This window comes from Pelophylax lessonae (assembly GCF_965119305.1).
Source record: "Pelophylax lessonae genome assembly, chromosome: 4".
Taxonomy (NCBI): domain Eukaryota; kingdom Metazoa; phylum Chordata; class Amphibia; order Anura; family Ranidae; genus Pelophylax; species Pelophylax lessonae.
Window position 1 is genome coordinate 224,078 of NC_138771.1, and position 26,883 is coordinate 250,960.

General features: G+C 46.4%; 1 protein-coding gene across 3 annotated transcripts in view; it reads left to right on the forward strand.

Moving 5' to 3' along the window:
• TET3 (tet methylcytosine dioxygenase 3) overlaps positions 1 to 26,883 on the forward strand; it is a 167,998-nt gene that overhangs the window by 51,948 nt on the left and 89,167 nt on the right. For all 3 annotated transcript variants that reach the window (XM_082257033.1, XM_082257034.1, XM_082257035.1), the window contains one exon: positions 3,908 to 6,296. In XM_082257033.1, coding sequence (XP_082113159.1) covers positions 3,908 to 6,296 — 2,389 coding nt within the window. The remainder of the gene's footprint in view (positions 1 to 3,907; positions 6,297 to 26,883) is intronic.

Here is a 26,883-nt window from a genome sequence, read left to right on the forward strand (position 1 = left end):
TTCCCGTGATGGATCTTCTAAGTCTTTGGTGTAGACGCCGGGTAGCAGAGGGGTTAAAACGCAGATTACTGGTTCTCGTACTACGCCGATAATCATGTGCTTTGTGTGTATGGCCGGCCGGGTGCTTCCATTTTTATCTTGCGGCACGTGGATGGTTTGATGCTTTTGCAGCACCTGTGTCATTGGCTTGTACCCGGCCCGGACATGCTGCAAATGCACTTCATTCTGCTGGGTTGTGGAATGCTCCTGAGAAATGACAACGACCTTTAACCCCGGGGTGATAGCAATGACCTCGTGTTGTACTTGAAGCTGAAGCCAGTTTCTGGCTCTTCCTTTTTCCCTCCATAGATAGCAATGATCACATTATTGAGGGGTTCTCGTATTTTATGGTTGAAGGTTATTTTGGGGGGGGATTGTGGAATTCCCTGGAAGCTTTGTTTATATAAAATGACTTTATTGGGGTTTGAGTGTCGGAGAACGGTTCCTGGAGTACAATGGCCGGCTGTAATGTTGGACAAGCCGGGATTTCATTGTGCTCCGGCACAGCAGACAAAGAGGCAGCCGATGACTGACTGTGATGGCTGCTGCAGGATTTCATTGGTTTAGACAGCAAGGCTCTGTTGCTGGATAAAAATCCCATTTAACCCCATGCAGCTCCGGCAGCGGACAATAGTCCTCTGCTGATTAATATTAGAAGTGCATACACCGTGGTAGAGCTGTAATTTTCCTTTTTTTGTTTTTTATTCATAGCAACGGACATTTTCAATACCACAGGGACAGATTTTTAATGAATTTGCAGGAAAAATCCTTTTTATTATTTTTTTTTAACTCCAAGCATTGTCTGGATTACAAATTTAATTTTGTGTTTTCTGTAAATCTGTTTAGGGCCGGCAGCATTGTGGGGGCCTTTAGATCATCTTGTAGGATGTATTTAACCTTGGACAACTAAACCACGTCTATGTGCCGTGTTCTCATAAATTGGATCAGTACCCGGATTCTATAAATGTTTTATTACCTGTGCTTTTATATGAAAGTGTCCTACATATATGTGCTTTACACGAGTATCCTACCTATATGTGCTTTACATGAGTGTCCTACCTATATGTGCTTTACACAAGTGTCCTTCATATATGTGCTTTACACGAGTGTCCTTCATATATGTGCTTTACACGAGTGTCCTACATATATGTGCTTTACACGAGTGTCCTACATATATGTGCTTTACACGAGTGTCCTACATATATGTGCTTTACACGAGTGTCCTACATATATGTGCTTTGCATGAGTGTCCTACATATATGTGCTTTACATGGGAGTGTCCTACATATATGTGCCCAGAAGAGTTGAAGGTGTTATAGCTACAAAGGGTAGGACAACTCAATATTGAACCATACGGAGTAAGACAGGGATGCAATTAAAGTTTGTGCGTGTAAAGGCAGGTGTCCCAATACTTTTGGTAATATAGTGTATGTAGGCATAGGACATAAACCTCTGCCATGCCCCCTTAAAGGAGAATTAAACAATTAAACATGGAAGTGTCCTACATACATGAGCTTTACATGGAAGAGTCCTACATGTATGTGCTTTATTACTAAAAGTATTGGGACACCGGCCTTTACACACACACATGAACTTTATTGGCATCCCAGTCTTAGTCCGTAGGGTTCAATATTGAGTTGGCCCACCCTTTGCAGCTATAACAGCTTCAACTCTTCTGGGAAGGCTGCCCACAAGGTTTAGGAGTGTCTATGGGAATGTTTCACCATTCTTCCAGAAGTGCATTTGTGAGGTCAGGCACTGATGTTGGAGAGAAGGCCTGGCGTGCAGTCTCCGCTCAAGTCAAGTTCCTCCACCCCAAACTCGCGCATCCATGTCTTTATGGACCTTGCTTTTTGCGCTGGTCCAAATCATTTGGTGGTGTGGGGTGTTTTTTCAGAGGTTGGGGCTTGGTCCCACAGTTCCAGTAAAGGGAACTCTTAAGGCATCGGCATACCAAGACGTTTTGGGCAATTTCATGCTCCCAACTTTGGGGTGGAGGAACTTGACTGGCCTGCACAGAGTCCTGACTTCAACCCGATAGAACACCTATGGGATGAATTAGAGTGGAGACTGCGAGCCGGGTCCACGCGTCCAACATCAGTGTCTGACCTCACAAATGCGCTTCTGGAAGAATGGTGAAACATTCCCATAGACACTCCTAAACCTTGTGGACAGCCTTCCCAGAAGAGTTGAAGCTGTTATAGCTGCAAAGGGTGGACCAACTTAATATTGAACCCTACTGACTAAAACTGGGATGTCATTAAAGTTCATGTGTAAAGGCCGGCGTCCCAATACTTTTGTTAATATAGTGTATGTGCTTCAGATGGAAGTGTCCTCCGTTTGGGTGCTTCAGATGGAAGTGTCCTCCGTTTGGGTGCTTCGGATGGAAGTGTCCTCCGTTTGGGTGCTTCGGATGGAAGTGTCCTCCGTTTGGGTGCTTCGGATGGAAGTGTCCTCCGTTTGGGTGCTTCGGATGGAAGTGTCCTCCGTTTGGGTGCTTCGGATGGAAGTGTCCTCCGTTTGGGTGCTTCGGATGGAAGTGTCCTCCGTTTGGGTGCTTCGGATGGAAGTGTCCTCCGTTTGGGTGCTTCGGATGGAAGTGTCCTCCGTTTGGGTGCTTCGGATGGAAGTGTCCTCCGTTTGGGTGCTTCGGATGGAAGTGTCCTCCGTTTGGGTGCTTCGGATGGAAGTGTCCTCCGTTTGGGTGCTTTAGTAGGAAGTGTTGTATGTTTAGGTGAAAGATAACTGCTGCAAAAAAAAGTTCTTCAGTCAGATCACTGTTCACAATACACACTCCCATGGGGACATGGATGGAAGTCTAGAATTCGGAAAGGGGTAGTCTGTAATGTTTTGATGGTCCAGTGTTAGAGAGATGAACCATCATCTGAAGTGAATAGGTTCCATTGATCTTTCTCTTCTTTCTACTAGACATGGTCTGTCTTTTGACACCAGTTTATGCCAGTAAATAATCCCAGTACCTTTTTTATGTGGATCTAAATTTCTAGTAACATTTATTATCCTATTACACAAGCATTTACATATAAATGGCGGATGATCTGTTAGAAAATTGAGGCTTGCATTTGTTCATGTGACAATCTGCAGAAAAATGGAAAATGTTGTGGGCAGTTTTGTTTCCTCGTCCATATTGTCTCATACGTATTCTTACGCCACTGTTAGGTTTTGATATTTCTTCGTCTTCTGCCTTTTTTTTTTTTTGGTTATGCTCTAAAGCATTTAAGGCAGCTCCAGTGAGCATTCCCATCTAGCGGGATTACAGCTGTCATAGAGACAATCCTCAGTTTGTTGCCATCACAATGGATTGATGCATCTCCTATTCATGTGGACAGCTGTCTGGGCATCTTTGAAATCTCACTTATTGGTGGGGTAAAATGTAAGAATACTACTTTAAATCCTATTATGATCAGCCTTTCTTCAAGGCGGAGGTAGACTATATTACCTTACACCTTCTCTGTTAACCGAGTGTAAACCGGAAAATATAGAGTGATTCTGAAGATATAAGTGCAGGATCATTTCTTTTGAAGCTTGTTATTCAGATAATCCTGAAATAGAAGTCAGATTCACCTTCGTCTCTAGGATCTACCTACTGCTTCTTATCTCCCGTTGATCCAAGTTGTAGGGTAGTTGGTTTCCCAGATGTTCTTTACAAATGCAGACATTCAATTTGCTCTGAAATATCAGAGGATAGATTTGCTGCTCCCGTTTACTTAGAACAATTATTAAATAATTTTATTAAATTATATATTTGTTTGGCAAAACTTAATGGGTTCAGTTTGGAGTAATGTATGGATGCCGGTTACATGTGTATCACTCCTTTTGTACTAATAATTTGGTCTCTCTCCATCCACAGAGTTGTTCAGAAAGCACTTCAGTTGATGGACCCGAAACAGACCAAATGGAAGTGGGGCCAGTTAATCATGTTCAAGAAGGAAGGCTGAACCTGGAATGTGACCCTGGCCTGCTGAATAAGGGATGCAAAGACTTACGAAACGGCCTTTTAATGGAAACAAATTCATGGTTAAGCAATATCCCTGTTCCTCAAAACTCTGGAGAAAAAATCAGTTGGAACAACCCTCCTGTACCCAACCATGCTGCTATCAACGACAGCTCAAGCCTAGAAGATGCCAAAAACTTAGTAGCATTCTCTGCTGTAGCCGAGGCCATGTCTTATGGCGTTCCAAGATCAGGGACTCCCTCACTGCCATCAGTGCAGCTATATGAAAAATTTAACTATGAGATGAACAGAGAAAGCTCTGGCCCCCCAGCAAACAAACCTCCCGATTGTCCAGAAGATCTAAATAGTCTAAAGGCAGCTCTTGAACTTGCAAAACATGGCGTGAAGCCACCAAATTGTAACTGTGATGGGCCAGAGTGTCCCGATTACTTAGACTGGTTGGAGAATAAGATCAAAGGTCATCCAGAAAGCTCCCAGCACCTCTTGAGTCACATTGGAAGGGAAATAATAGATAATTCATATCCTAAAGATCAGGTGCTTACCTTAGAAAACAAAACTACAAAATGTACATCTGGTCCTCTTCCCTTTTCTCAGAATGCGCTGAGTATTGCAAAAGAGAAGAACATTAGTCTTCAAACTGCAATTGCAATTGAAGCTCTTACACAACTCTCCTCTGCACTTCCACAGCCAAACACCGATTCTCCCATTGGCCCATCCCAGACCCCTGTAGCCAACCATGGACACCTACCATACTTTCCATCAGCAAGAAATGACCAAGGTCATGGCTTGCCAATATCCTGCAATGAACTCTTTCCGAATCAGCAGTACACTGGTAAAAATGCACTTCCAATGTCACAGCCTTCAAGGCATACTTCTTGGGAACAAAGCAAAAAGGCAAGTTTTCAAGAAGGACAATACATTCCAGAAAATCACCTCGCTCATGCCTCCCCTGTACTGAAGAACCAGAACGCCACCCCTCAAAAGACCGAATTCATTCAGCAGTGGGTTCAAACTCCAGAGCAATTAAAATCACCTTCAGATCCCATGACTGGGTTAAAGCAATTGCTTGGAGATGCAAATGATTACATTAAGTCAGTCTTCAAAGGACCTGAATCCTTACCCACCAAAGTTAAAAAGTCTAGACAAAGTTCTGTAAAAAAAGAAGCAGCAGAAATGTTCAAAATGTCACCAAATCAACAGCAGTTGTCTCAGCTGTTCCAAGGAGCGGATTTCCATAGGACTGCCCAGGCAGCACTCCAGCAACATCTTCATCATAAACGCAACCTTTTCTTAGATTCAAATGGTATGCAGGAAGGTTCACAAGAACAACCTCCTTGGTGGGTCCCAAATTCCCAAAAGGTTCCAAAGACCGTAGATAAACCCGTTAAAGAGAGAAAAAAAAGAGTACAGTCCCCTTCAAATAAAAAAGAGCTGAAAATTAAAACTCCACGGAAGCAAATACAAATTAAAAAGCCGAGACAAAAGGATGGGCAGCCTGTGTTCATGCCAATGTCCCAGATCAACATAGAAGAGCTTCAGCGTGCTCCAAATGTAGAGCCTCAGCCAAAACCTAACCTTGATAACCAATATCATTCAAACACTCAGGAAATGTGCACTGAAAGTCAAGGTGATGGACAAGGCAGACGTTTGTCTCATTCGCTTTCGCAAACTAACGCTTTGGGTCAAAAAGATTCATGTTCCAGGTCTTCTATAGAAGACACCAACTCCAGCTCTGGACAGGGTGACCCTGTTGATCGGCAAGCAAGCACGGGCAATGCTTCTGCTCAGAATGAGTCCATTGATGACAAATTTGAAGCTCTGATTAGGCAGTTTGAAGCTGAATTTGGAGGAGAATTTCCACTCCCTGGTGCAGAGATTCCATCTCAAAATGGTGAAGGTCCTCCAAAATCAGCAATGGAGTTACATTCGAAACTTCCATTACCAGCTGACAGGCGCTCGCTTACCCATTCTGACCCAACGCATTCAAAGCTATCTCTACCACAGGAGATGCCAGATAACCTTGATAACCTCTTCTCCTCAAAATCTCCTAAAAAGATCAAAATTGAATCTTCTGGTGCTATTACAGTGGTGTCCACCACATGCTTCTACTCAGAGGAAAATCAGCAACTTGACGGAACTCCTACAAAAAGCGATCTGCCTTTTAATCCTACGCTTGCTGGGTTTTTAGAATCCCCATTGAATTTTCTGACCTCACCGACCAAGAGCTTACTGGACACTCCAGCGAAAATGGCTCAGGCTGAATTTCCAACTTGTACATGTGTAGGTAAGTGCAAAGATTTCACGTCAACTATTTGCAGATCTAATATTTTTATAGGTAAAGTTGATCCGGGGAATATCCAATTGCCTCACGGGGTCAGGACAGAATGTTTCCCCTGCTGGAGCAAATTGGATCGAGCTTTATTGGGGTTTATTTACCTTCCTTTGGATCAACTGTGGGTATAGGTTTGTGTATATGGGATTGGGTGTATGGAGGGTATAGGTTTGTGTATATGGGATTGGGTGTATGGAGGGTATAGGTTTGTGTATATGGGATTGTGTGTATGGAGGGTATAGGATTGTGTATATGGGATTGTGTGTATGGAGGGTATAGGTTTGTGTATATGGGATTGTGTGTATGGAGGGTATAGGTTTGTGTATATGGGATTGTGTGTATGGAGGGTATAGGTTTGTGTATATGGGATTGTGTGTATGGAGGGTATAGGTTTGTGTATATGGGATTGTGTGTATGGAGGGTATAGGTTTGTGTATATGGGATTGTGTGTATGGAGGGTATAGGTTTGTGTATATGGGGCTATGTGTATGGAGGGTATAGGTTTGTGTATATGGGGTTAGGTGTATGGAGGGTATAGGTTTGTGTATATGGGGTTATGTGTATGGAGGGTATAGGTTTGTGTATATGGGATTGTGTGTATGGAGGGTATAGGTTTGTGTATATGGGATTGTGTGCATGGAGGGTATAGGTTTGTGTATATGGGATTGTGTGCATGGAGGGTATAGGTTTGTGTATATGGGATTGTGTGCATGGAGGGTATAGGTTTGTGTATATGGGATTGTGTGTATGGAGGGTATAGGTTTGTGTATATGGGATTGTGTGTATGGAGGGTATAGGTTTGTGTATATGGGATTGTGTGCATGGAGGGTATAGGTTTGTGTATATGGGATTGTGTGCATGGAGGGTATAGGTTTGTGTATAGGGGATTGTGTGCATGGAGGGTATAGGTTTGTGTATAGGGGATTGTGTGTATGGAGGGTATAGGTTTGTGTATAGGGGATTGTGTGTATGGAGGGTATAGGTTTGTGTATAGGGGATTGTGTGTATGGAGGGTATAGGTTTGTGTATAGGGGATTGTGTGTATGGAGGGTATAGGTTTGTGTATAGGGGATTGTGTGTATGGTGGGTATAGGATTGTGTATAGGGGATTGTGTGTATGGAGGTTTTCTATTTGTGTGTGTATTTTCTCTCTGTTGGTTGAACTGAGACCGCCTTCACACTGGGGCGAGCCGACTTTGCCGGGCGGCCTGTGAAGTCACGGTGCGCAGCTCGCACCGCGACCGGCACGGACTTCATATAATTGAAGTCAATGCAGGTCGCTCCGGGTCGCCCCAAAGAAGCTCCGGACCCTTTTTCTAAGTCGGAGCGACTTGTGCCGCTCCTATTAGAACGGGTCCACAGCTTCTCTATGGCAGGCGACCAGGTTGCCTGACAGGTCGCCCCAGTGTGAACCGGCTCTAAATGGACTTGTCTTTTTTTTTTTTAACTAGATTTACTATGTAACTATGTAATTCATGATTTAAAGTTGATGGTCCTGATTTCAAAATCAAGTGTGCTGGAGAATGTATGTACGAATAGTAGTAGGGCTGAGAACTTGTGGCTTTAGTAGTTCTTAGACTGCAAGTTCTTGGGTCTTTTGCCATAACCAGCGACTCATTATTTTGTATGTCCAATTTAGATCATCTAGAATACTAGGCATGATATACATTTATATGTAAATTATATAATATTCGGATAGCTTCAAGCATAAGCTGTTCATTTAAATTGAGTATTCTGAGCTCACTATGTAGTCTTTCAGACATCGGAGGTGATACCTCGATTTACATTCTGGGGAACCACCTAGAGAGAAATTCAAGAATCCCACCAAGAAATGCATTGGTTTGGTGGGAGGTTCCTGCAAGACACAATTTGTACTTACCTTGGCTAATGGCTGATAGGTTGCTGACTACCTGAAGTAGAAAATGAACGAGAATTGTGCGGGCGATCAGAGTGCAGAGGTGACCCAATTTATGACCCCCCAATTTTCTAGTGAAAGACACCATAAAGGTAAATCCATCCTTGCAGGAATAGGATTGTCTATAAGGAATGGTGAGCTTCTCTTCCCCTGACTCGTGTATTCCCATTTCTGAGTCATGTGGAAGTTCAACCCATAATCCTTCACAGCCGTGGTGTTAGTCTCTCGTAATCCTCTGATATGATTGGTAATTCTCCCATACAAGGGAAGATTGTTGTACCGATTGGGTAGAAAATGTCAAATATTGGCCAGCATAAAGAGTTGCTTATTATTAAGAAGGTATAGTCAGTCAGGTTTCTGTAATATAAGTTTTAAATATGAACCACGAGGACCTGTCCGCCTGCCAGCTCTGTACAAAATGGTTCTCAGACTTTCTCTACCAATAATATGCGGCGTCTGCTCCTTTATGATTGGATATAAGAGTGGCCAGGTAACGGATCTAATTAAAGCCTACATTGCACTCCTTATGGTATGAGAGGCTTCCCCAGATCTGTCCGGTACTCTGCAGTATCAGGCTGGACCCTTCAGAGGAGATGATGTCTCCATGTGTATGGGCAGCCAGGGACGGCAGGTAGACTTTGGGAAGCATTGTCGTTACACTCTGAAAAGCGAGTCGATGGGATTTTTGGAAGCTTTGTAAACAGACCATTTTCCTTTTCTGCTCCCCCATCCCTCAAGGGAATAACCCCCCCTGACTGACGGATTGTCAGGTCTATCTGTCGGAGGTATTCATGGAAAGTGGAGGATTGTCAGGTCTATCTGTTGGAGGTATTCATGGAAAGTGGAGGATTGTCAGGTCTATCTGTTGGAGGTGTTCATGGAAAGTGGAGGATTGTCAGGTCTATCTGTTGGAGGTATTCATGGAAAGTGGAGGATTGTCAGGTCTATCTGTTGGAGGTATTCATGGAAAGTGGAGGATTGTCAGGTCTATCTGTCGGAGGTATTCATGGAAAGTGGAGGATTGTCAGGTCTATCTGTTGGAGGCGTTCATGGAAAGTGGAGGATTGTCAGGTCTATCTGTCGGAAGGTGGAGGATTGTCAGGTCTATCCGTTGGAGGTATTCATGGAAAGTGGAGGATTGTCAGATCTATCTGTTGGAGGTATTCATGGAAGGTGGAGGATTGTCAGGTCTATCTGTTGGAGGTATTTATGGAAAGTGGAGGATTGTCTGGTCTATCTGTTGGAGGTATTCATGGAGGGTGGAGGATTGTCAGGTCTATCTGTTGGAGGTATTCATGGAAGGTGGAGGATTGTCTGGTCTATCTGTTGGAGGTATTCATGGAAGGTGGAGGATTGTCAGGTCTATCTGTTGGAGGTATTCATGGAAGGTGGAGGATTGTCAGGTCTATCTGTTGGAGGTATTCATGGAAGGGAGAGGATTATCAGGTCTATCCGTTGGAGGTATTCATGGTAGGTGGAGGATTGTCAGGTCTATCTGTTGGAGGTATTCATGGAAAGTGGATGATTGTCAGGTCTATCTGTTGGAGGTATTCATGGAAGGTGGAGGATTGTCAGGTCTATCTGTTGGAGGTATTCATGGAAGGTGGAGGATTGTCAGGTCTATCTGTTGGAGGTATTCATGGAAGGGAGAGGATTATCAGGTCTATCCGTTGGAGGTATTCATGGAAGGTGGAGGATTGTCTGGTCTATCTGTTGGAGGTATTCATGGAAGGGAGAGGATTGTCAGGTCTATCTGTTGGAGGTATTCATGGAAAGTGGAGGATTGTCAGGTCTATCTGTTGGAGGTATTCATGGAAGGTGGAGGATTGTCTGGTTTATCTGTTGGAGGTATTCATGGAAGGGAGAGGATTGTCAGGTCTATCTGTTGGAGGTATTCATGGAAGGTGGAGGATTGTCAGGTCTATCTGTTGGAGGTATTCATGGAAAGTGGAGGATTGTCTGGTCTATCTGTTGGAGGTATTCATGGAAGGTGGAGGATTGTCAGGTCTATCTGTCGGAGGTATTCATGGAAGGTGGAGGATTGTCAGGTCTATCTGTCGGAAGGTGGAGGATTGTCAGGTCTATCCGTTGGAGGTATTCATGGAAAGTGGAGGATTGTCAGATCTATCTGTTGGAGGTATTCATGGTAGGTGGAGGATTGTCAGGTCTATCTGTTGGAGGTATTCATGGAAGGTGGAGGATTGTCTGGTCTATCTGTTGGAGGTATTCATGGAAAGTGGAGGATTGTCAGGTCTATCTGTTGGAGGTGTTCATGGAAAGTGGAGGATTGTCAGGTCTATCTGTTGGAGGTATTCATGGAAGGTGGAGGATTGTCTGGTCTATCTGTTGGAGGTATTCATGGAAAGTGGAGGATTGTCAGGTCTATCTGTTGGAGGTATTCATGGAAAGTGGAGGATTGTCAGGTCTATCTGTCGGAGGTATTCATGGAAAGTGGAGGATTGTCAGGTCTATCTGTTGGAGGCGTTCATGGAAAGTGGAGGATTGTCAGGTCTATCTGTCGGAAGGTGGAGGATTGTCAGGTCTATCCGTTGGAGGTATTCATGGAAAGTGGAGGATTGTCAGATCTATCTGTTGGAGGTATTCATGGAAGGTGGAGGATTGTCAGGTCTATCTGTTGGAGGTATTTATGGAAAGTGGAGGATTGTCTGGTCTATCTGTTGGAGGTATTCATGGAGGGTGGAGGATTGTCAGGTCTATCTGTTGGAGGTATTCATGGAAGGTGGAGGATTGTCTGGTCTATCTGTTGGAGGTATTCATGGAAGGTGGAGGATTGTCAGGTCTATCTGTTGGAGGTATTCATGGAAGGTGGAGGATTGTCTGGTCTATCTGTTGGAGGTATTCATGGAAAGTGGAGGATTGTCAGGTCTATCTGTTGGAGGTGTTCATGGAAAGTGGAGGATTGTCTGGTCTATCTGTTGGAGGTATTCATGGAAGGTGGAGGATTGTCAGGTCTATCTGTTGGAGGTATTTATGGAAGGTGGAGGATTGTCAGGTCTATCTGTTGGAGGTATTCATGGAAGGGAGAGGATTGTCAGGTCTATCCGTTGGAGGTATTCATGGAAAGTGGAGGATTGTCAGGTCTATCTGTTGGAGGTATTCATGGAAAGTGGAGGATTGTCAGGTCTAGCTGTTGGAGGTATTCATGGAAAGTGGAGGATTGTCAGGTCTATCTGTTGGAGGTATTCATGGAAGGTGGAGGATTGTCAGGTCTATCTGTTGGAGGTATTCATGGAAAGTGGAGGATTGTCTGGTCTATCTGTTGGCGGTATTCATGGAAGGTGGAGGATTGTCAGGTCTATCTGTCGGAGGTATTCATGGAAGGTGGAGGATTGTCAGGTCTATCTGTCGGAAGGTGGAGGATTGTCAGGTCTATCTGTTGGAGGTATTCATGGAAAGTGGAGGATTGTCAGGTCTATCTGTCGGAGGTATTCATGGAAGGTGGAGGATTGTCTGGTCTATCTGTTGGAGGTATTCATGGAAGGTGGAGGATTGGATTGTCAGGTCTATCTGTTGGAGGTATTCATGGAAGGTGGAGGATTGTCAGGTCTATCTGTTTGAGGTATTCATGGAAGGGAGAGGATTGTCAGGTCTATCCGTTGGAGGTATTCATGGAAAGTGGAGGATTGTCAGGTCTATCTGTTGGAGGTATTCATGGAAAGTGGAGGATTGTCAGGTCTAGCTGTTGGAGGTATTCATGGAAAGTGGAGGATTGTCAGGTCTATCTGTTGGAGGTATTCATGGAAGGTGGAGGATTGTCAGGTCTATCTGTTGGAGGTATTCATGGAAAGTGGAGGATTGTCAGGTCTATCTGTCGGAAGGTGGAGGATTGTCAGGTCTATCTGTTGGAGGTATTCATGGAAAGTGGAGGATTGTCAGGTCTATCTGTCGGAGGTATTCATGGAAGGTGGAGGATTGTCTGGTCTATCTGTTGGAGGTATTCATGGAAGGTGGAGGATTGGATTGTCAGGTCTATCTGTTGGAGGTATTCATAATAAGTGGAGGATTGTCTGGTCTATCTGTTGGAGGTATTCATGGAAGGTGGAGGATTGTCAGGTCTATCTGTTGGAGGTATTCATGAAAGGTGGAGGATTGTCAGGTCTATCTGTTTGAGGTATTCATGGAAGGGAGAGGATTGTCAGGTCTATCCGTTGGAGGTATTCATGGTAGGTGGAGGATTGTCAGGTCTATCTGTTGGAGGTATTCATGGAAGGTGGAGGATTGTCTGGTCTATCTGTTGGAGGTATTCATGGAAGGTGGAGGATTGTCAGGTCTATCTGTTGGAGGTATTCATGGAAAGTGGAGGATTGTCAGGTCTATCTGTCGGAGGTATTCATGGAAGGTGGAGGATTGTCTGGTCTATCTGTTGGAGGTATTCATGGAAGGTGGAGGATTGGATTGTCAGGTCTATCTGTTGGAGGTATTCATGGTGAGTGGAGGATTGTCTGGTCTATCTGTTGGAGGTATTCATGGAAGGTGGAGGATTGTCAGGTCTATCTGTTGGAGGTATTCATGGAAGGTGGAGGATGTCAGGTCTATCTGTTGGAGGTATTCATGGAAGGTGGAGGATTTGGGGGTAGGGGGAACTCTTAACATTTATCTCACATTTGTTGAGATCGATTGCTTTCACCAAGCGAGGGTTATTTGTCAGGTTTGTGGGGCCTTCTAGATTTCACAAGTTTTTCTTTCTGATGAAGAGAAGTGGACAGAACATTGATGACCGCACGTTGCTGCCAGGGGACAATAATCAGTAAACTGATGGTGCTGCGAGGAATCTCATTGGTTGTTCCTGGCCTATCATCGGTTCTCTTTGAGGCACTTTATTGATTAGTTAAGAATGAGTTAAACTTTTGGAAGCTCTTTGCCACTTTACCGCAGAGCAGGAAGCCTTCCAAGGGTTAACCACCCGCCCCGCTCCTGTTGCGTATCAGTGGCCGGCGTCCCGTTGCTTAGCAATATTCACCACCCCTCTACCACACGGATATTCCAGCCGTGTTCTGAGGATGAACAGCTGCGTGGTGACTCCACACCGGGAGCAGCATTGTAAAGACTTCATGCATTGGAGTGTCACCACAACGGCTCCAATGTATTCACATGGAAGAAATGCTTTAACACGACACGCTATTGGAACGCCGACAGAAGAAACCTTCTGCCTATTATTCCAGGCACTGGAATATTATTTTAGGTTTTGGTGAACATCGGTGAGCTGTCCCAGTTTTTTTGGGTAAAATTCCATTTATGGACAATCCTTCTGCCCGGGGTGTAACCTTTCGAGTTTGGAGTCTATGGGGGGATTTACTAAAGGCAAATAGCCGGGGGCGGAACTTAGTAAATGTGGTGAAGTTTGACTTTACAAAGAATATATCCCAATCCCTTTCAAGAAAAATAAAGAAAATCACTAGGGATGCACCGAAATGAAAATTCTGGGCCGAAAACCGAAACCGAAAATGACTTTTTCCCCCAAATAATTTTAAATAGATAGAAGAGGGGCATACACCAAAAACAGGCAGCGACGTACACCTGTTACTGCCACCCTGTCACTGTAATGTACTGTGATGGGTTGGCAAGAGGTTAATTTAATTACCAATGGTATTTGTATTATGCAGCATGAGGGGGTTAATGTATTGCCACTGCTGGTCACTGATGCATTAGTGACCAGCAGTGGCAATACATTAACCCCCTCATGCTGCATAATACTAATACCAATGGTAAGCTCGCCTCAGCTTCCCCCCCCCCCCCACCGCCTCAGCGTCCTTACTGTCAGACACTCTGCTCCTCCGGTGTCCTTCATTCAAAAGACGTGCCTCTGGCCGGCGGCCCGCCTCCCGATAATGTCACTACTACTACGATCTGTCTATGAATGAACGAACACACCGGGCGGGGGGGGGGGAGAGGCCGCTAATAGCTATAACTATGTGAGCCTTCACTTCCCTGTCAGAGGAGATACATGCATGACAGGGAAGTGAAGGCTCACATAGTTATAGCTATTAGCGGCTGCTCGCCCGCCCTCCCGCCCGGTGTGTCAGTTCATTCATACACATCGTAGTAGTGGGGACATCACCGGGAGGCAGGCGGCTGGCCAGAGGCGGGACTTTTCAAACCTGCGCTGCGCCCTCCTCCTTCCTCATGGCGGCCATTAATTTTGGCATGTTTAACCCATTTTCGGCCGAAGATTTAGGTGGCTGAAATTTCGGTGCATCCCTAAAAATCACTTTTTTTTTTTTTCGTTCATTGGCGGACAGCTTCTGATCATCTTAACCATTGGGTTTATACTGCCCCCTACAGGAGTAGGACACTAGGCAGAAAAAAATGCCTGGCTTTGGCTTTGGGCAGTCCCAGGGGGTATACTCCCTCTCTCTGCTATGGGAGTAAGGACCTCGTTCCTTGCTGGGATCTATGGTCCTGGCAATTTTTTCTTTTCAGATATAATTTTTTTTTTTTTTCCTTTTGGGATCTGCAATCATCTGCCCGACTAGGCGAGGGGCTGGATAATCTAGATCCAGTGGTCGCCCCAGTCTGGCCAGGGAGCACGTGCAACCCTGAGCTCCGCGCTAGGTTGGCCGGGACATAGCCCCACTGGACAGCAGCTGGCCTGCGAGTTAGAGGTTGTAAACCCCAAAAAAAAATTTTTTTTCTTTTTGCAAGCTGCAAGAGAAACACATAATGAGCGGTGCATCGCATACTAGCTCATTATGAAATGGTTACCTTAGAACGAGCCCCCGCTGTGCCGTCCGCTCACCTGTATGACGGGCGACATGTCTAATCGCCCGTCTTCCGGGATCGCGGCATCCGGCCATCTGATTGGCCGGAGCCGCGGTGATGTCACTCCCGCGCGCGCGGGAGCCGACGGTCATGGCACGGAGCTCTGAAGGAACGGCACCAGCGGCCGTTCCTTCAGAGCGCATGCGCCAGTGATGTCACTGGCTTCATGTAAGGTAAATATCTCCTAAACGGTGCATGAGATATTTACAGTACCTATAGGGAAGCCTTATCATAGGATCACCTATAGGTACAAGTCTCAGAGGAGGGTTTACTTCCTCTTAAACTCCTCGCGAGGTCGCTTACGACAGGGTCTCGCCTGAGTCGCATCATTCCTCCTGGCCGACAGCCCCCCCCATTTTGATAGAGAGGAGGTTCTGTCTGGAGTGGTGCCCACCTGGTTCCTGGTATGGTAAATGGCTGTCCCCTGTCTTCCCCCTGGAGGGTTTTGGGGTGAACGTGGTCCCCTCCATGGGACAGTGGAAACCCGATGGCACCCCCCCCCCCTCATCGTTCTTGTGGTCCCTGTGGGCTATATCGCCCCCCCCTCCTACTGATGCTGGGGCTGTGGGGTGGCCTTGTCCACCGCCTGGGGCGGGGGCAGGGTGCCGCTGGCCATCAGCTGGAGGGGGGGGGGGTGCCTGTCCTGTTTTCTGAGGCCTAGGGATCCCTCCTGGGTGCCTCCTGGTGGCAACATTTTCTTGTAGCCTGCGCGCTTGAGGCACTGCAGCCATGTTTGTGTAGTCCGGCAGCTATTTTTCAGTGATTTGCCATTGAAAATAGTGGTGGCCATGACAGTGGAGCCCTCTGGGCGGCGATTGCGTCGGTGGGCGCCCCTCCTTATCCCCTGGTGCTGACTCCTGGATCTTTTCGTTTCCTGATCGCCGTTCGTGCAGTGCAGATTATCCTGGTAGCTGCAGTGCCTGGTTTCTGCGGGGTGGCGTCTGGTGGGGTTCTCTTCCTCTCTGAGGATTGATTTGTGCTCTGTGGCTGGCAACCGGTGGGCTGCCAGAGCAGTGGGGGTGGTCTCTTTGCAGTGTTTACACTTTTTTGTGGAGTCCCCCTGGTGACTCATTGAGTCTTTGGAGCAGATCTCCCCACCCGATCCCCTCTCTGAGGCTGTGGGGCCTTTGGGTTCCATCTATCCATTCATGCACTGACGGCGATCCTGGAGTCCTTGGTGTCCTGGGTGGAGGTGGCTTTTGGGCGATGGGTTGGCAAAGATAACCCCCCACCTTCCCCTGCCTCATCTGTCACATCAGATCCCAAATCACATTCAGCCACTGCAGACGTGGGTCACCCTGCTGGGTCTGCGACCACGCACCCTCAAATAGTGAGGAGGATTCCTCCACTTCTGCAACTGCGCAAGAAAAGCCGCTGGTGGACACACTGATTGTATCTATGCGTGAGACTTTAAAGATGGAGGATGCAGCTGAAGCTGCGGCGGAGGCGCAGGTTCCCCTTGGCATTCACAAGCCATCCAGAGCAGAAAATCGGATTCCTTTCCCTCCCTATTTTGACAGAATTGTTACTAAATAGTGGGGATGACCAAAGCGATCTCCTTGGGGGTCCCTAAGTGATCTGCTATGCAATACCCCTATGAGGAGTCCCTTAAGAAGTGGACTGTTCCACCGGTGGTGGCCCCTCCGGTTTCCAGATTGAAAAAGACAACCATGATTCCGGTTGAAGAGTCCCCCGGCCTTAAAGGACCCAGCTGACAGGAAGGGGGAGGCTGTGGCCCATAATATGTACACCCTGGCTGGTCCGGCACTGAGACAGATATTCACCATTGCCCTGGTGCCGCAGACTCTGACCGAATGAGCAAGGCTTGTGCGCCGTGACCTGGAGAGGGAGTAGCTCCCCCCCCCCCCCCCAAAGTGCTGCAGTTAATCTGTGATGTCTGTTTTGGATGCGGCTCCCCTAGTGGCTCGGGTCTCTGTTTTTCGGTAGTGGTACTTTGGCGTGTCTTTTGGCTCAAATGCTGGTCTGCAGGCCAGATTTCTACAAAGGCCTTGACTGATCCTCCCTTTCAAGGAGATCGCCTGTTTGGTGCTACCCTGGATGGCATAATTTAAAGGTCTCACATGGGGGAAGAGTACCTTTCTTCTGCAGGCTACTAAGGGCAAGGACCCTTGTTGTAGATGTGGGCCCTCCTTGGCTCATAAGTTTTTTTTTTTTTTTTTTTTTTTTTTTTTTTTTTTTTTTCGTCCCTCAAGGTCGACTGACAAGGGATCGAAGCCCTTCGGGGAAGCGAACTTGGTCTGGCAAGTCAAGAGTGGGCTTCTCCAGGCCCGCGGACAAGGCCTCTTCAGTATGAAGGCGTGCCCTCACCCGTATCTGGGGTGGGTGGGGGGGTGACGACTTCGCTGGTTCCCGGACCTGTGGACTCCCCTGGTACTTGTACAGGTGGGGTACCACGAGGTAATTTGGATAAGTTTCGTTCTTACCCTCCGGTAAGGTTCTTCCTTCCAACGTGCGACTGTGCCCAGTCCGCTTACATGCTCTTTTTGGGGCCCTGCAAGAGCTTTTACTTTAAAGGGTCATTGTTCCGACTTCATAATGTTTTCAGGGTTTTTTACTCAAACCTGTTTACAGTCCACAGAAAGGAAGGCAAGGCGCGGCCAGTTCTGGACCTCAAAGGCGTTGAACTGCTTTGTGCGGTTACAGAAGTTCAGAATGGAGTCCATTCGCACGGTGGTGGCATCCCTGCATCAGGGGGATTTTCATGCCTCCATCGACCTTAAGGACACTTACCTTCACATTCCAATATGTGTCTGTCTCCAGCGCTCCCTCTGCTATCCTGTGAGAGAGGAGGAGGAGGAGGAGTGTTACCCTTTTGGTCTCGCTTCTTCTCCTCGGGGCTTCACGAAAGTGTTGGCCCCAGTGCTAGCGTTGGTAAGCCAATGGAGGATCACGGTACCGAGCTACTTGAATGACCTCCTCCTGTGAGCGGAGTCTCCTTCTGCCCAGATGGTATTTCAGCCCATGTTTGGTGAAGGGTAGTTCCTATCCAGCGTTATTATGAATAGTGGATAGTCCTCTCCCCACGATTCCTCTACTTGTTTCTTCCCCCAAGCACTAGAGTTTCCTCAAGTGTTTGGGGGGGGGGGGGGTGGTTTTTTTTCAGGTGAGCTCCAGTTGTTTTGGTTGAGCTTCTGTTTACCTGGTTGGCTATAGTAACCCTTGGGAGTTTCTTTCACTGTTCCCACCCCTCATGTTTGCCACTTCTTTGGTGCATCTCAATGGTTATGAAGATCAGGAGCTGTGTCCATCGATGAACGAAAGAGAAAATGGGATTTTTGACTTCCCGTAAAATCCATTTCTCTGATGTTCATTGGTGGACACAGCGACCGCCCCTCTGTGGAGTTGTAATTCTTCTCACACTGCTTTTAACAAAACGGAGTAGCTATAGCAGGGAGAGGGAGTATACCCCTGGGACTGCCCATAGCCATAGCCAGACTTTTTCTGCCTAGTGTCCTACTCCTGTAGGGGGCAGTATAACCCAATGGTTAACAAGATCAGGAGCTGTGTCCGTCAATGAACATCAGGGAAATTGGTTTTAGAGTAAGTCAAAAATCCCATTTTGTGTTTCCCATGTTTGGCCGATGGAAGCGCCTTCACTAAGCTCTGGAGCAACTGGAATCCACTCATAGATCTAGTATCATGGGCTAAAGAAGGCCCCCGCACACATTCTGAGTTCTTGTGTTCCCGATAATAACAATTTCCCCTTAGAGAATGTCCGTCCCATGGAAAGGAGTATGGTAGTGAGAACTCATCATTGGTTAGGAAATAGAATCTTCTCAGTTAATTAACCCTCGGCTTTCCCAACTGACCCAATGACTGAAGCCCCATACACATGGTCCCAATATCAGCCGGTTCAATAGAAACCGGCCAACATTATGGCTGAGTGTACGGAAGCCAGCCGATCGTCTGGCTTCTGATGAAGGGGTGTGACCGAAGGGGCCCAAACCTCAATAAAGGAAACCTTTACGGAAAGAACTTTGGTGGCTGCCAGGACTTTATGGCCGTCATCTGGCTTCAGAACTTCACTTACCTGGAACAAGTCTGCAGATTATAAAGTCAGAGCGGATCTCATACTTCCAGGGTTGCGCCTCCGAAATGAAGGGATTGAGCCGGCACTACATCATGGCAGCCGGCATGTTCAGGAGGAGAGGTCAGCAATGGCCGCCTCCCTTCATCTGCTAGAGTTCTCCTTTAGGGGTGAAAATGGCCACAGAGCATACCCTGATTGCTGGAAATCTATTCTTTGTGGAGGTTCAATAACTTTCAGTGTAACTTTCAGTGAAGGACATCTTGGGATTTGGGGCCGATACAAAGGGTAAGTAGTAGACGATGGTTCAGGGGAGAAGTTGGTTTTCAGCCTCAGTAAGGAGAAGATGAGGCCAGCTGAAGGGATGGAGCTGAATAGAAGGATTGGGGTAACTGCTGGGGGCCATTCACACTTCTGTATTGAGGCAATGCCAGCTAAAACGCATGTATTGTGCATTACCGCTAAAACGCATGGCAGTACATCTGCTCTATTGCATTATTGTATGCAGCACAGCCGATATACCGCGCCATATGGTGTGCTGCAATCTCTAAACCCTCATGTAAGGTTTTCATCTCCTCTCTATGAATGGGTTGGCTTACCAAAACGCACGGTGAGATGTCGTAACCGATGTGCAATAACGCACCATAATGAAACGCTTAAAGCAGAACTTCTCCTGGAAAAGGAAGTTTCGCTCATCAAGCCCCCCTCCCCCCCCTCCTCTGCCATTACTGTATTCTTTTCTTTTTCTTCTTTTCATAGAGCAGCTATCTATTTCTGACAGGTCCCCACTTCCCATCACTCCCCTCCCCCAGCACCAACTTCCAGGGACACTTCACATGTCCCAGGAGACTGCAGGTCCATTCATAAAGAGCGTCTTACGCATGCGCAGTGGAAAGCCGGCAGTGAAACACTAGAAACTCACACCAGGCTTTCCACAAGCAAGATGGTGGTGCCGGGACCCACAGAACCGGCCTGCGTGATGACGTCACTGGATCCTGAGGCTACAAAGTATCTCTATATATAAAATTCAGAAAAGCAGTATTTTGTAGCTGCTCACTCTTCTTTATTTATTTCCATGTAACCGTCCAGAGCAGAGCGCCCCTTTTTATGGCAATATTTTATATATAATGGTACAAACAACGCACCCATAAACCACTATAAGGTGCTGAAACACTAAAAATATAACACAAGCGCTGGCCTTGCGGGACCTAAAAAACAATGAGACAAAAACGTACCTTAAAGGCCCTGAAAGTAGAATTTTAGGGTTAGTTTTATTATTTGGGATAATTTATGGGATAGCTGGTAGTTTGAGGTGGGTGGGGGAGGGGGGTATAGCTGGTATTGCATTGTCAGTGGCACAGTATGGGCTCATGCACTCTGTATGTTAGAAAACAGCAGTAGAAAAAAAACCACGCAAGTTTTGCCGCTTTATTATTGCCGCTTTATTATTGCCGCTTTATTATTGCCGCTTTATTATTGCCGCTTTATTATTGCCGCTTTTTTAGTGCTTTTTAGCATTTTGCTGCATTCGCGTTTTTTTTAGGGAAGAAAACGCCTCTTTGCTAATTTTAGTTCCCGCAATGCTTGAGTCTCAAAAACGCTCCTAAACGCCGGATAGCCTCATTTTGCTGCGTTAGAACAATTTTACAGTTAAACTCTTTCAAACTTGGGGGGTTCCAGCCTGAAAACGCCCCTGCCAAAAAAGTTGATAACATCCCGCGTGTGATTGGACACCTAGGGTCACATGCCGGGGAGTTTACGGGCTGCAGGAAAAAAAAAGCCTGACGCCAAAAGCAGCCGCTATACCAATGTCCCGTGTGCATGAGGCCAGTTGGTCATGTGATCTCTACCTAAGGGGCTTAGAGATATTTACTCAGAGACCATACATTTCTGTGCCCAGTCCTGTGCCGGACTACACGAAGGAGCCCGGATGCTGTGCCCAGTCCTGTGCGGTTGGTGTCAGTGGGAGGAATAGTGTCCCATCATTGGTGTCAGTGGGAGGAATAGTGTCCCATCATTTGTGTCAGTGGGAGGAATAGTGTCCCATCATTGGTGTTAGTGGGAGGAATAGTGTCCCATCATTGGTGTCAGTGGGAGGAATAGTGCCCCATCATTGGTGTCAGTGGGAGGAATAGTGCCCCGTCGTTGGTGTCAGTGGGAGGAATAGTGCCCCGTCGTTGGTGTCAGTGGGAGGAATAGTGCCCCATCATTGGTGTCAGTGGGAGGAATAGTGTCCCATCATTGGTGTCAATGGGAGGAATAGTGTCCCATCATTGGTGTCAATGGGAGGAATAGTGTCCCATCATTGGTGTCAATGGGAGGAATAGTGTCCCATCATTGGTGTCAATGGGAGGAATAGTGCCCCATCATTGGTGTCAGTGGGGGGGAATCTTGTCCCATCATTGGCGTTAGTGGGAGGAATAGTGCCCCATCATTGGTGTTAGTGGGAGGAATAGTGCCCCATCATTGGTGTCAGTGGGGGGGAATCTTGTCCCATCATTGGTGTTAGTGGGAGGAATAGTGTGTCAGTGGGAGGAATAGTGTCCCATCATTGGTGTTAGTGGGAGGAATAGTGTCCCATCATTGGTGTCAGTGGGAGGAATAGTGTCCCATCGTTGGTGTCAGTGGGAGGAATAGTGCCCCATCGTTGGTGTCAGTGGGAGGAATAGTGTCCCATCATTGGTGTCAGTGGGAGGAATAGTGTCCCATCATTGGTGTCAGTGGGAGGAATAGTGTCCCATCATTGGTGTTAGTGGGAGGAATAGTGCCTCAAGAGCTGGATAAAGGCAAGCAAAGGGCCGCAGTTTGGAAACCTCCGACTTGCACTTATAAAGCCAATGAGTCCAGTAAGCTGTAATCATAGACCGGCAGTGGGTGCCTCCTGAATTCTGTTTTCACTGGCTGACTTCTAGTGAGAATTGTCATTTCCAATTTGCTCCCCGAGTTGTAGGATCTGATATTGGCTTAGCTTGGCTGTTGGATCCCCTCTCCCAGGTCATTGGAGGGGGGGGGGGGGGGTAATACTCTGAGCCCATGTTTAGTTTTTCAGCTTTTCAGCTCAGATCCAGTCCTCCATAGAAGACAGTTTGTATTTTTATGAGAGGAGATCCATCCTAAGCCCCGGTTCACATTAGAACGATGTCAGACAGCGCACTGCTCTGAAAATCACATGCGATGTCTATTGTCAGATTGTACGGCTGAATTTGCATCGGATTCAGACACCACTTGCATCGGTCCCTTTTTCGGGTCCGCAGCAGAATGGGATTGCACGGTGGTTCACACCTATGCGATCCGATTCATGTCTGAACTGACAGTTCACACTGCGATATGTGAACTGATCTGGGGGTGTTACCTTTGTATTAACACCCCCAGCGATTCGCATAGGGCAGTGTGAACTGCCTGCGATTTGAATGCGATGCGGGAACCCACACTGGATTTGCAGGGTTCTCGCATCGCATATATGTAAATCGGCACTAAACTCTTTACATTGACCATTCACTAAGAAACCGCAATACAAGATGAAGGGCAATAAGGAAGTCGTTCCTTCTGGAAGGACTGGGAATTTATGTGCTGCCATTATTCAAGGACTGATAAGGATTTGTCAGCAAGATTAGGGTTGGGTGTGTTGTGCAGCCTATGGGTAGCTCAAGGTTCAACAGTTCACTGAGCCGCTGCCTAAATCCCCAACATTAAATTAAACAGGTCTGTCTGCTGCTCTATAGTAAGGTGAAAGGTCAGGCAGGGTTGAAGTATCTGAGCCAGTCCCTCAGAGCTTTCCCCAAAGTAAGGAACTTGGATCTAGTCCCTCGGAGCTTTCCCCAGATGCAGGAACCTGGATCCAGTCCCTCAGAGCTTTCCCCAAAGTAAGGAACTTGGATCTAGTCCCTCGGAGCTTTCCCCAGATGCAGGAACCTGGATCCAGTCCCTCTGAGCTTTCCCCAAAGGCAGGAACCTGGATCCAGTCCCTCTGAGCTTTCCCCAAAGGCAGGAACCTGGATCCAGTCCCTCTGAGCTTTCCCCAAAGGCAGGAACCTGGATCCAGTCCCTCTGAGCTTTCCCCAAAGTAAGTAACATGGATCCAGTCCCTCTGAGCTTTCCCCAAAGGCAGGAACGTGGATCCAGTCCCTCAGAGCTTTCCCCAAAGCCGGGAGCCTGGATCTAGTCCCTCGGAGCTTTCCCCAAAGCCGGGAGCCTGGATCTAGTCCCTCGGAGCTTTCCCCAAAGGCAGGAACCTGGATCCAGTCCCTCGGAGCTTTCCCCAAAGGCAGGAACCTGGATCCAGTCCCTCGGAGCTTTCCCCAAAGGCAGGAACATGGATCCAGTCCCTCAGAGCTTTCCCCAAAGGCAGGAACATGGATCTGGTTATATAGACCACGCCGTGGACCATGCAGATCCTACAACATGGTTCTTGCTGTGTCTGCACCCAGACGGGGTTACTATGAGTCCCCCAATACGTTGTGTCTGCTTATGGCGGTGGTGGACAGATGCTAAAATGTGACCCAATCTAGGAGCCAACATCGAAGGCCTTCCATAGACTACAATGGAAACTACTCCAAAAATCTCCACTAATTGATGATTGAATAGTCGCCCACTGAATGTCTCCAGTCCCGCTTGTTGTAGAGGTCGTATTTAGGCCTGGTTCACACCTATGGGGTTTCTGGTGGTTTTTTTTGTAGAAATTCACCTCAGTCCATGTAACCTGATTTCCTCCGGGTCACAGCTATGCTTTTTTCAGCCATTGTGTTTTTGGAAAGGGTCAGAGAGACTTTTTAACTAAAACGGTGCTTTTTTTTTGTTCAATAGACTTCAGTGGAGAAGCTGCAGAAAAGCATGCAGTGCGCTTTTTGCCGCAATTTGTGTTTTGCATTTTTTAATCTGCCAAAAAAAAGCATAACAAATACAAGATGCAAATCGCAGCAAGAACGCACTGCAGAAGCAAACTGCATAGGGGTGAACCGAGTCTTAGTTCCCAGAGGTAAGAAGAAAATAAACTTTGACTCTTCAGCGACAGTCAGATTGTGTTCTTCCCCAGCATGTACACTGACTGGGTCCTACTTGGAAACCTTTGGTAAAAAAAAAAAAAAAAACATGAACTGGGGGCCAGGAGGCCTCTAGGCAGAAGATTTCACCCCCCCCCCCCCCTTAAATGATTTGCTGCTACTGGGATCCAGATGTCATCCATGATCCCATTCCAAAAAGTACCTCAGACCTTCAGATAAAAATTGCTTTCACATGTGTTCCTGCCATTTCCACCCTCATAAAGTAAAGTTCTATCCTAGCTTGGTGCTCTGGTTGGCTTTGCCCGGTTGCCGGCTGCCTGGTTGTCGGCTGCCTGTGTCCGCATAGTTTTTGCACTTCCAAGCCTTGGAAATACAGATTACGGTGTGACTGCAAAGGTTTATTATGTGAAATCCTCTACAAATGAAAGATAAAGGGCTGGAGTTACAAAGACCACAAATTACATTAAATGTGGGAGCAATTGGTTAGAATTTTATAAGTAGAAGCAAAAGAAAGCTCTGCTCCATATCAACATTCAGAGCTGTGTGTGGCCTGGGTGCCCATTGGGCCGTGCAATATACAAGTACAGCAGGAGCTTAGACCCGCGCTGTCCCACACTATGGCTGGGTAGTATGGGAAATGCATGCAATATCTAAATGGCCTAAGAAAAAAAAAAAAAAGGTGCTCAGATGTGACTTCTGAACTATGCAGTACCCCAACCTTGGCCACCTTAAATATTTAGCCAGATATGGAAGAACCTGTTCCTTTGTATGGTCTGGTTGGCTCTGTTTTCTCGTATGCTTGGCTGATGATCCTTATTTATTTTGTACTAAAGATAGTTATTTCAGTATGCAAAGAATTTGCCCATTCCTTAGTTAGTTATTTTTGGAAGAATTGCAGCTTGTGATTGTCACAGTGACTACACTTTACTGCAATGATGCAAATTTAACCCAGTAATTCTTCCAAGATGGACTTTGATGAGTGCTTCTGTGGCTTTATCAGAAGCCCTTCACTTGGTAGATCTGGATGTTTGTTTTTGAGCTGTTGTCACTAACTGCATGAACCTTTAACATCTTCATCGTATCCACCTTGAGGATCAGCAGGGAGCATTGATAGTTTCAAAAAACTATTAGATGGGCACCTTAGAGACCACAACATACAGGGGGTATACAATGTACAACATACAGGGGTATACAATGTACAACATACAGGGATATACAATGTACAACATACAGGGGTATAGAATGTACAACATACGGGGGGTATAGAATGTACAACATACGGGGGGTATAGAATGTACAACATACGGGGGGTATAGAATGTACAACATACGGGGGGTATAGAATGTACAACATACAGGGGGTATAGAATGTACAACATACAGGGGGTATAGAATGTACAACATACAGGGGTATACAATGTACGGTTAAAAACATACATACACACACACACATCATAGGTTGAACTGGATGGACTGATGTCTTTTTTCAACCTCACTAACTATGTAACTATGTAATTATGACCCAGAATTGTCACTTTGAGAGCAGCAAAGTTATGTTGGCATAGGCCCACAGGAATGATTCAGTAAAAACGCAAACAAGGCCACCTTACAGATCCACCTTGGAGGAGAAACAACTGTGTGACCAGAGGAACCCGAAAGTCATGAGAGCAACAACAAACCAACTGATACTGAAGCAATGGCAGTCATTGCTCTAATATATAATAATAATGTGGTTTGGGGCATCGGAGGCTTGGCAGTGCTTCTGGATAGGAAAAGACTTCCAATGGCACCTGCGGTGATGACCCTCAGAATGCTTGCAGAGATACAGTCTGTCCACCATGGCCTTGTTCAGAACGTGGTACACAACAGTAATGATATCAGCAATTTTCACTAAAACCATATACAGAAAGCTGCCCACTTTACTAGTGGCTGATTGGGGGTTTCCATTCAGAAGGGTTTGGTTAGGTCACATGGGTGCTACTGAAAATATATATATATACACACACACACGAGTCTGAAGAAATGACCATGATCACCAAATACTTTTCATTTACTACATTAAAGGATAAATCCATCCTAAAACTAAAATCTCTGCATCTATAGATCTCGATGATCTAACACTAACCTATCTAGCCCTGTAAAGAAGAAAGACGCCACAGCAGCTACCATAAATACTGGTAGAATAGAATACAATGTAAACACATGCAGCACTGAAAAAGTGAAATCAAAACATGGAAAATAAAGTCCAATAATATTAAAAAAAATGGTCCAATAGGGATTTAGAACAAAATATTCCACCCGGGTGTTAAGGCCATACAGTAGTGAACCCGATTCTCCACCTTCACCACACACTGACTCTTACCCTAATGGGTGGACCATCGTTCCCACAAAGGTCAAACTGCGCAGTGGGTGATTTATAAGGATCCCTCAGCCTTATAATCCCAGAGTGGTCTTGCATTAAAATCTCTCCCGTATGTCCACAGTATACCTCATATATATGAAGAGGATGAAGGAGAGAGGCTCATGGTGTAGTATATTATTTGCCGATTTATTTAGGCCAATATAAAATAACACTCCTCAAAGGGCAGATAAAATGCACATGTAAAATGATAGATACTCCTTGTTTTAAACCAACAAGATTGCCGACCTCTGGACGTGGTGAAATGACGCAAGGCTAGCACCTCCCCAACGTGTTTTGTCATTAAGATGTCATCGGGGGGTGTGAGGACACGGTTGGCAATGGCTGTAAAATGAATGGGAAGTGACGTCACCCATACAGTTACTATGGGGCTTCTGT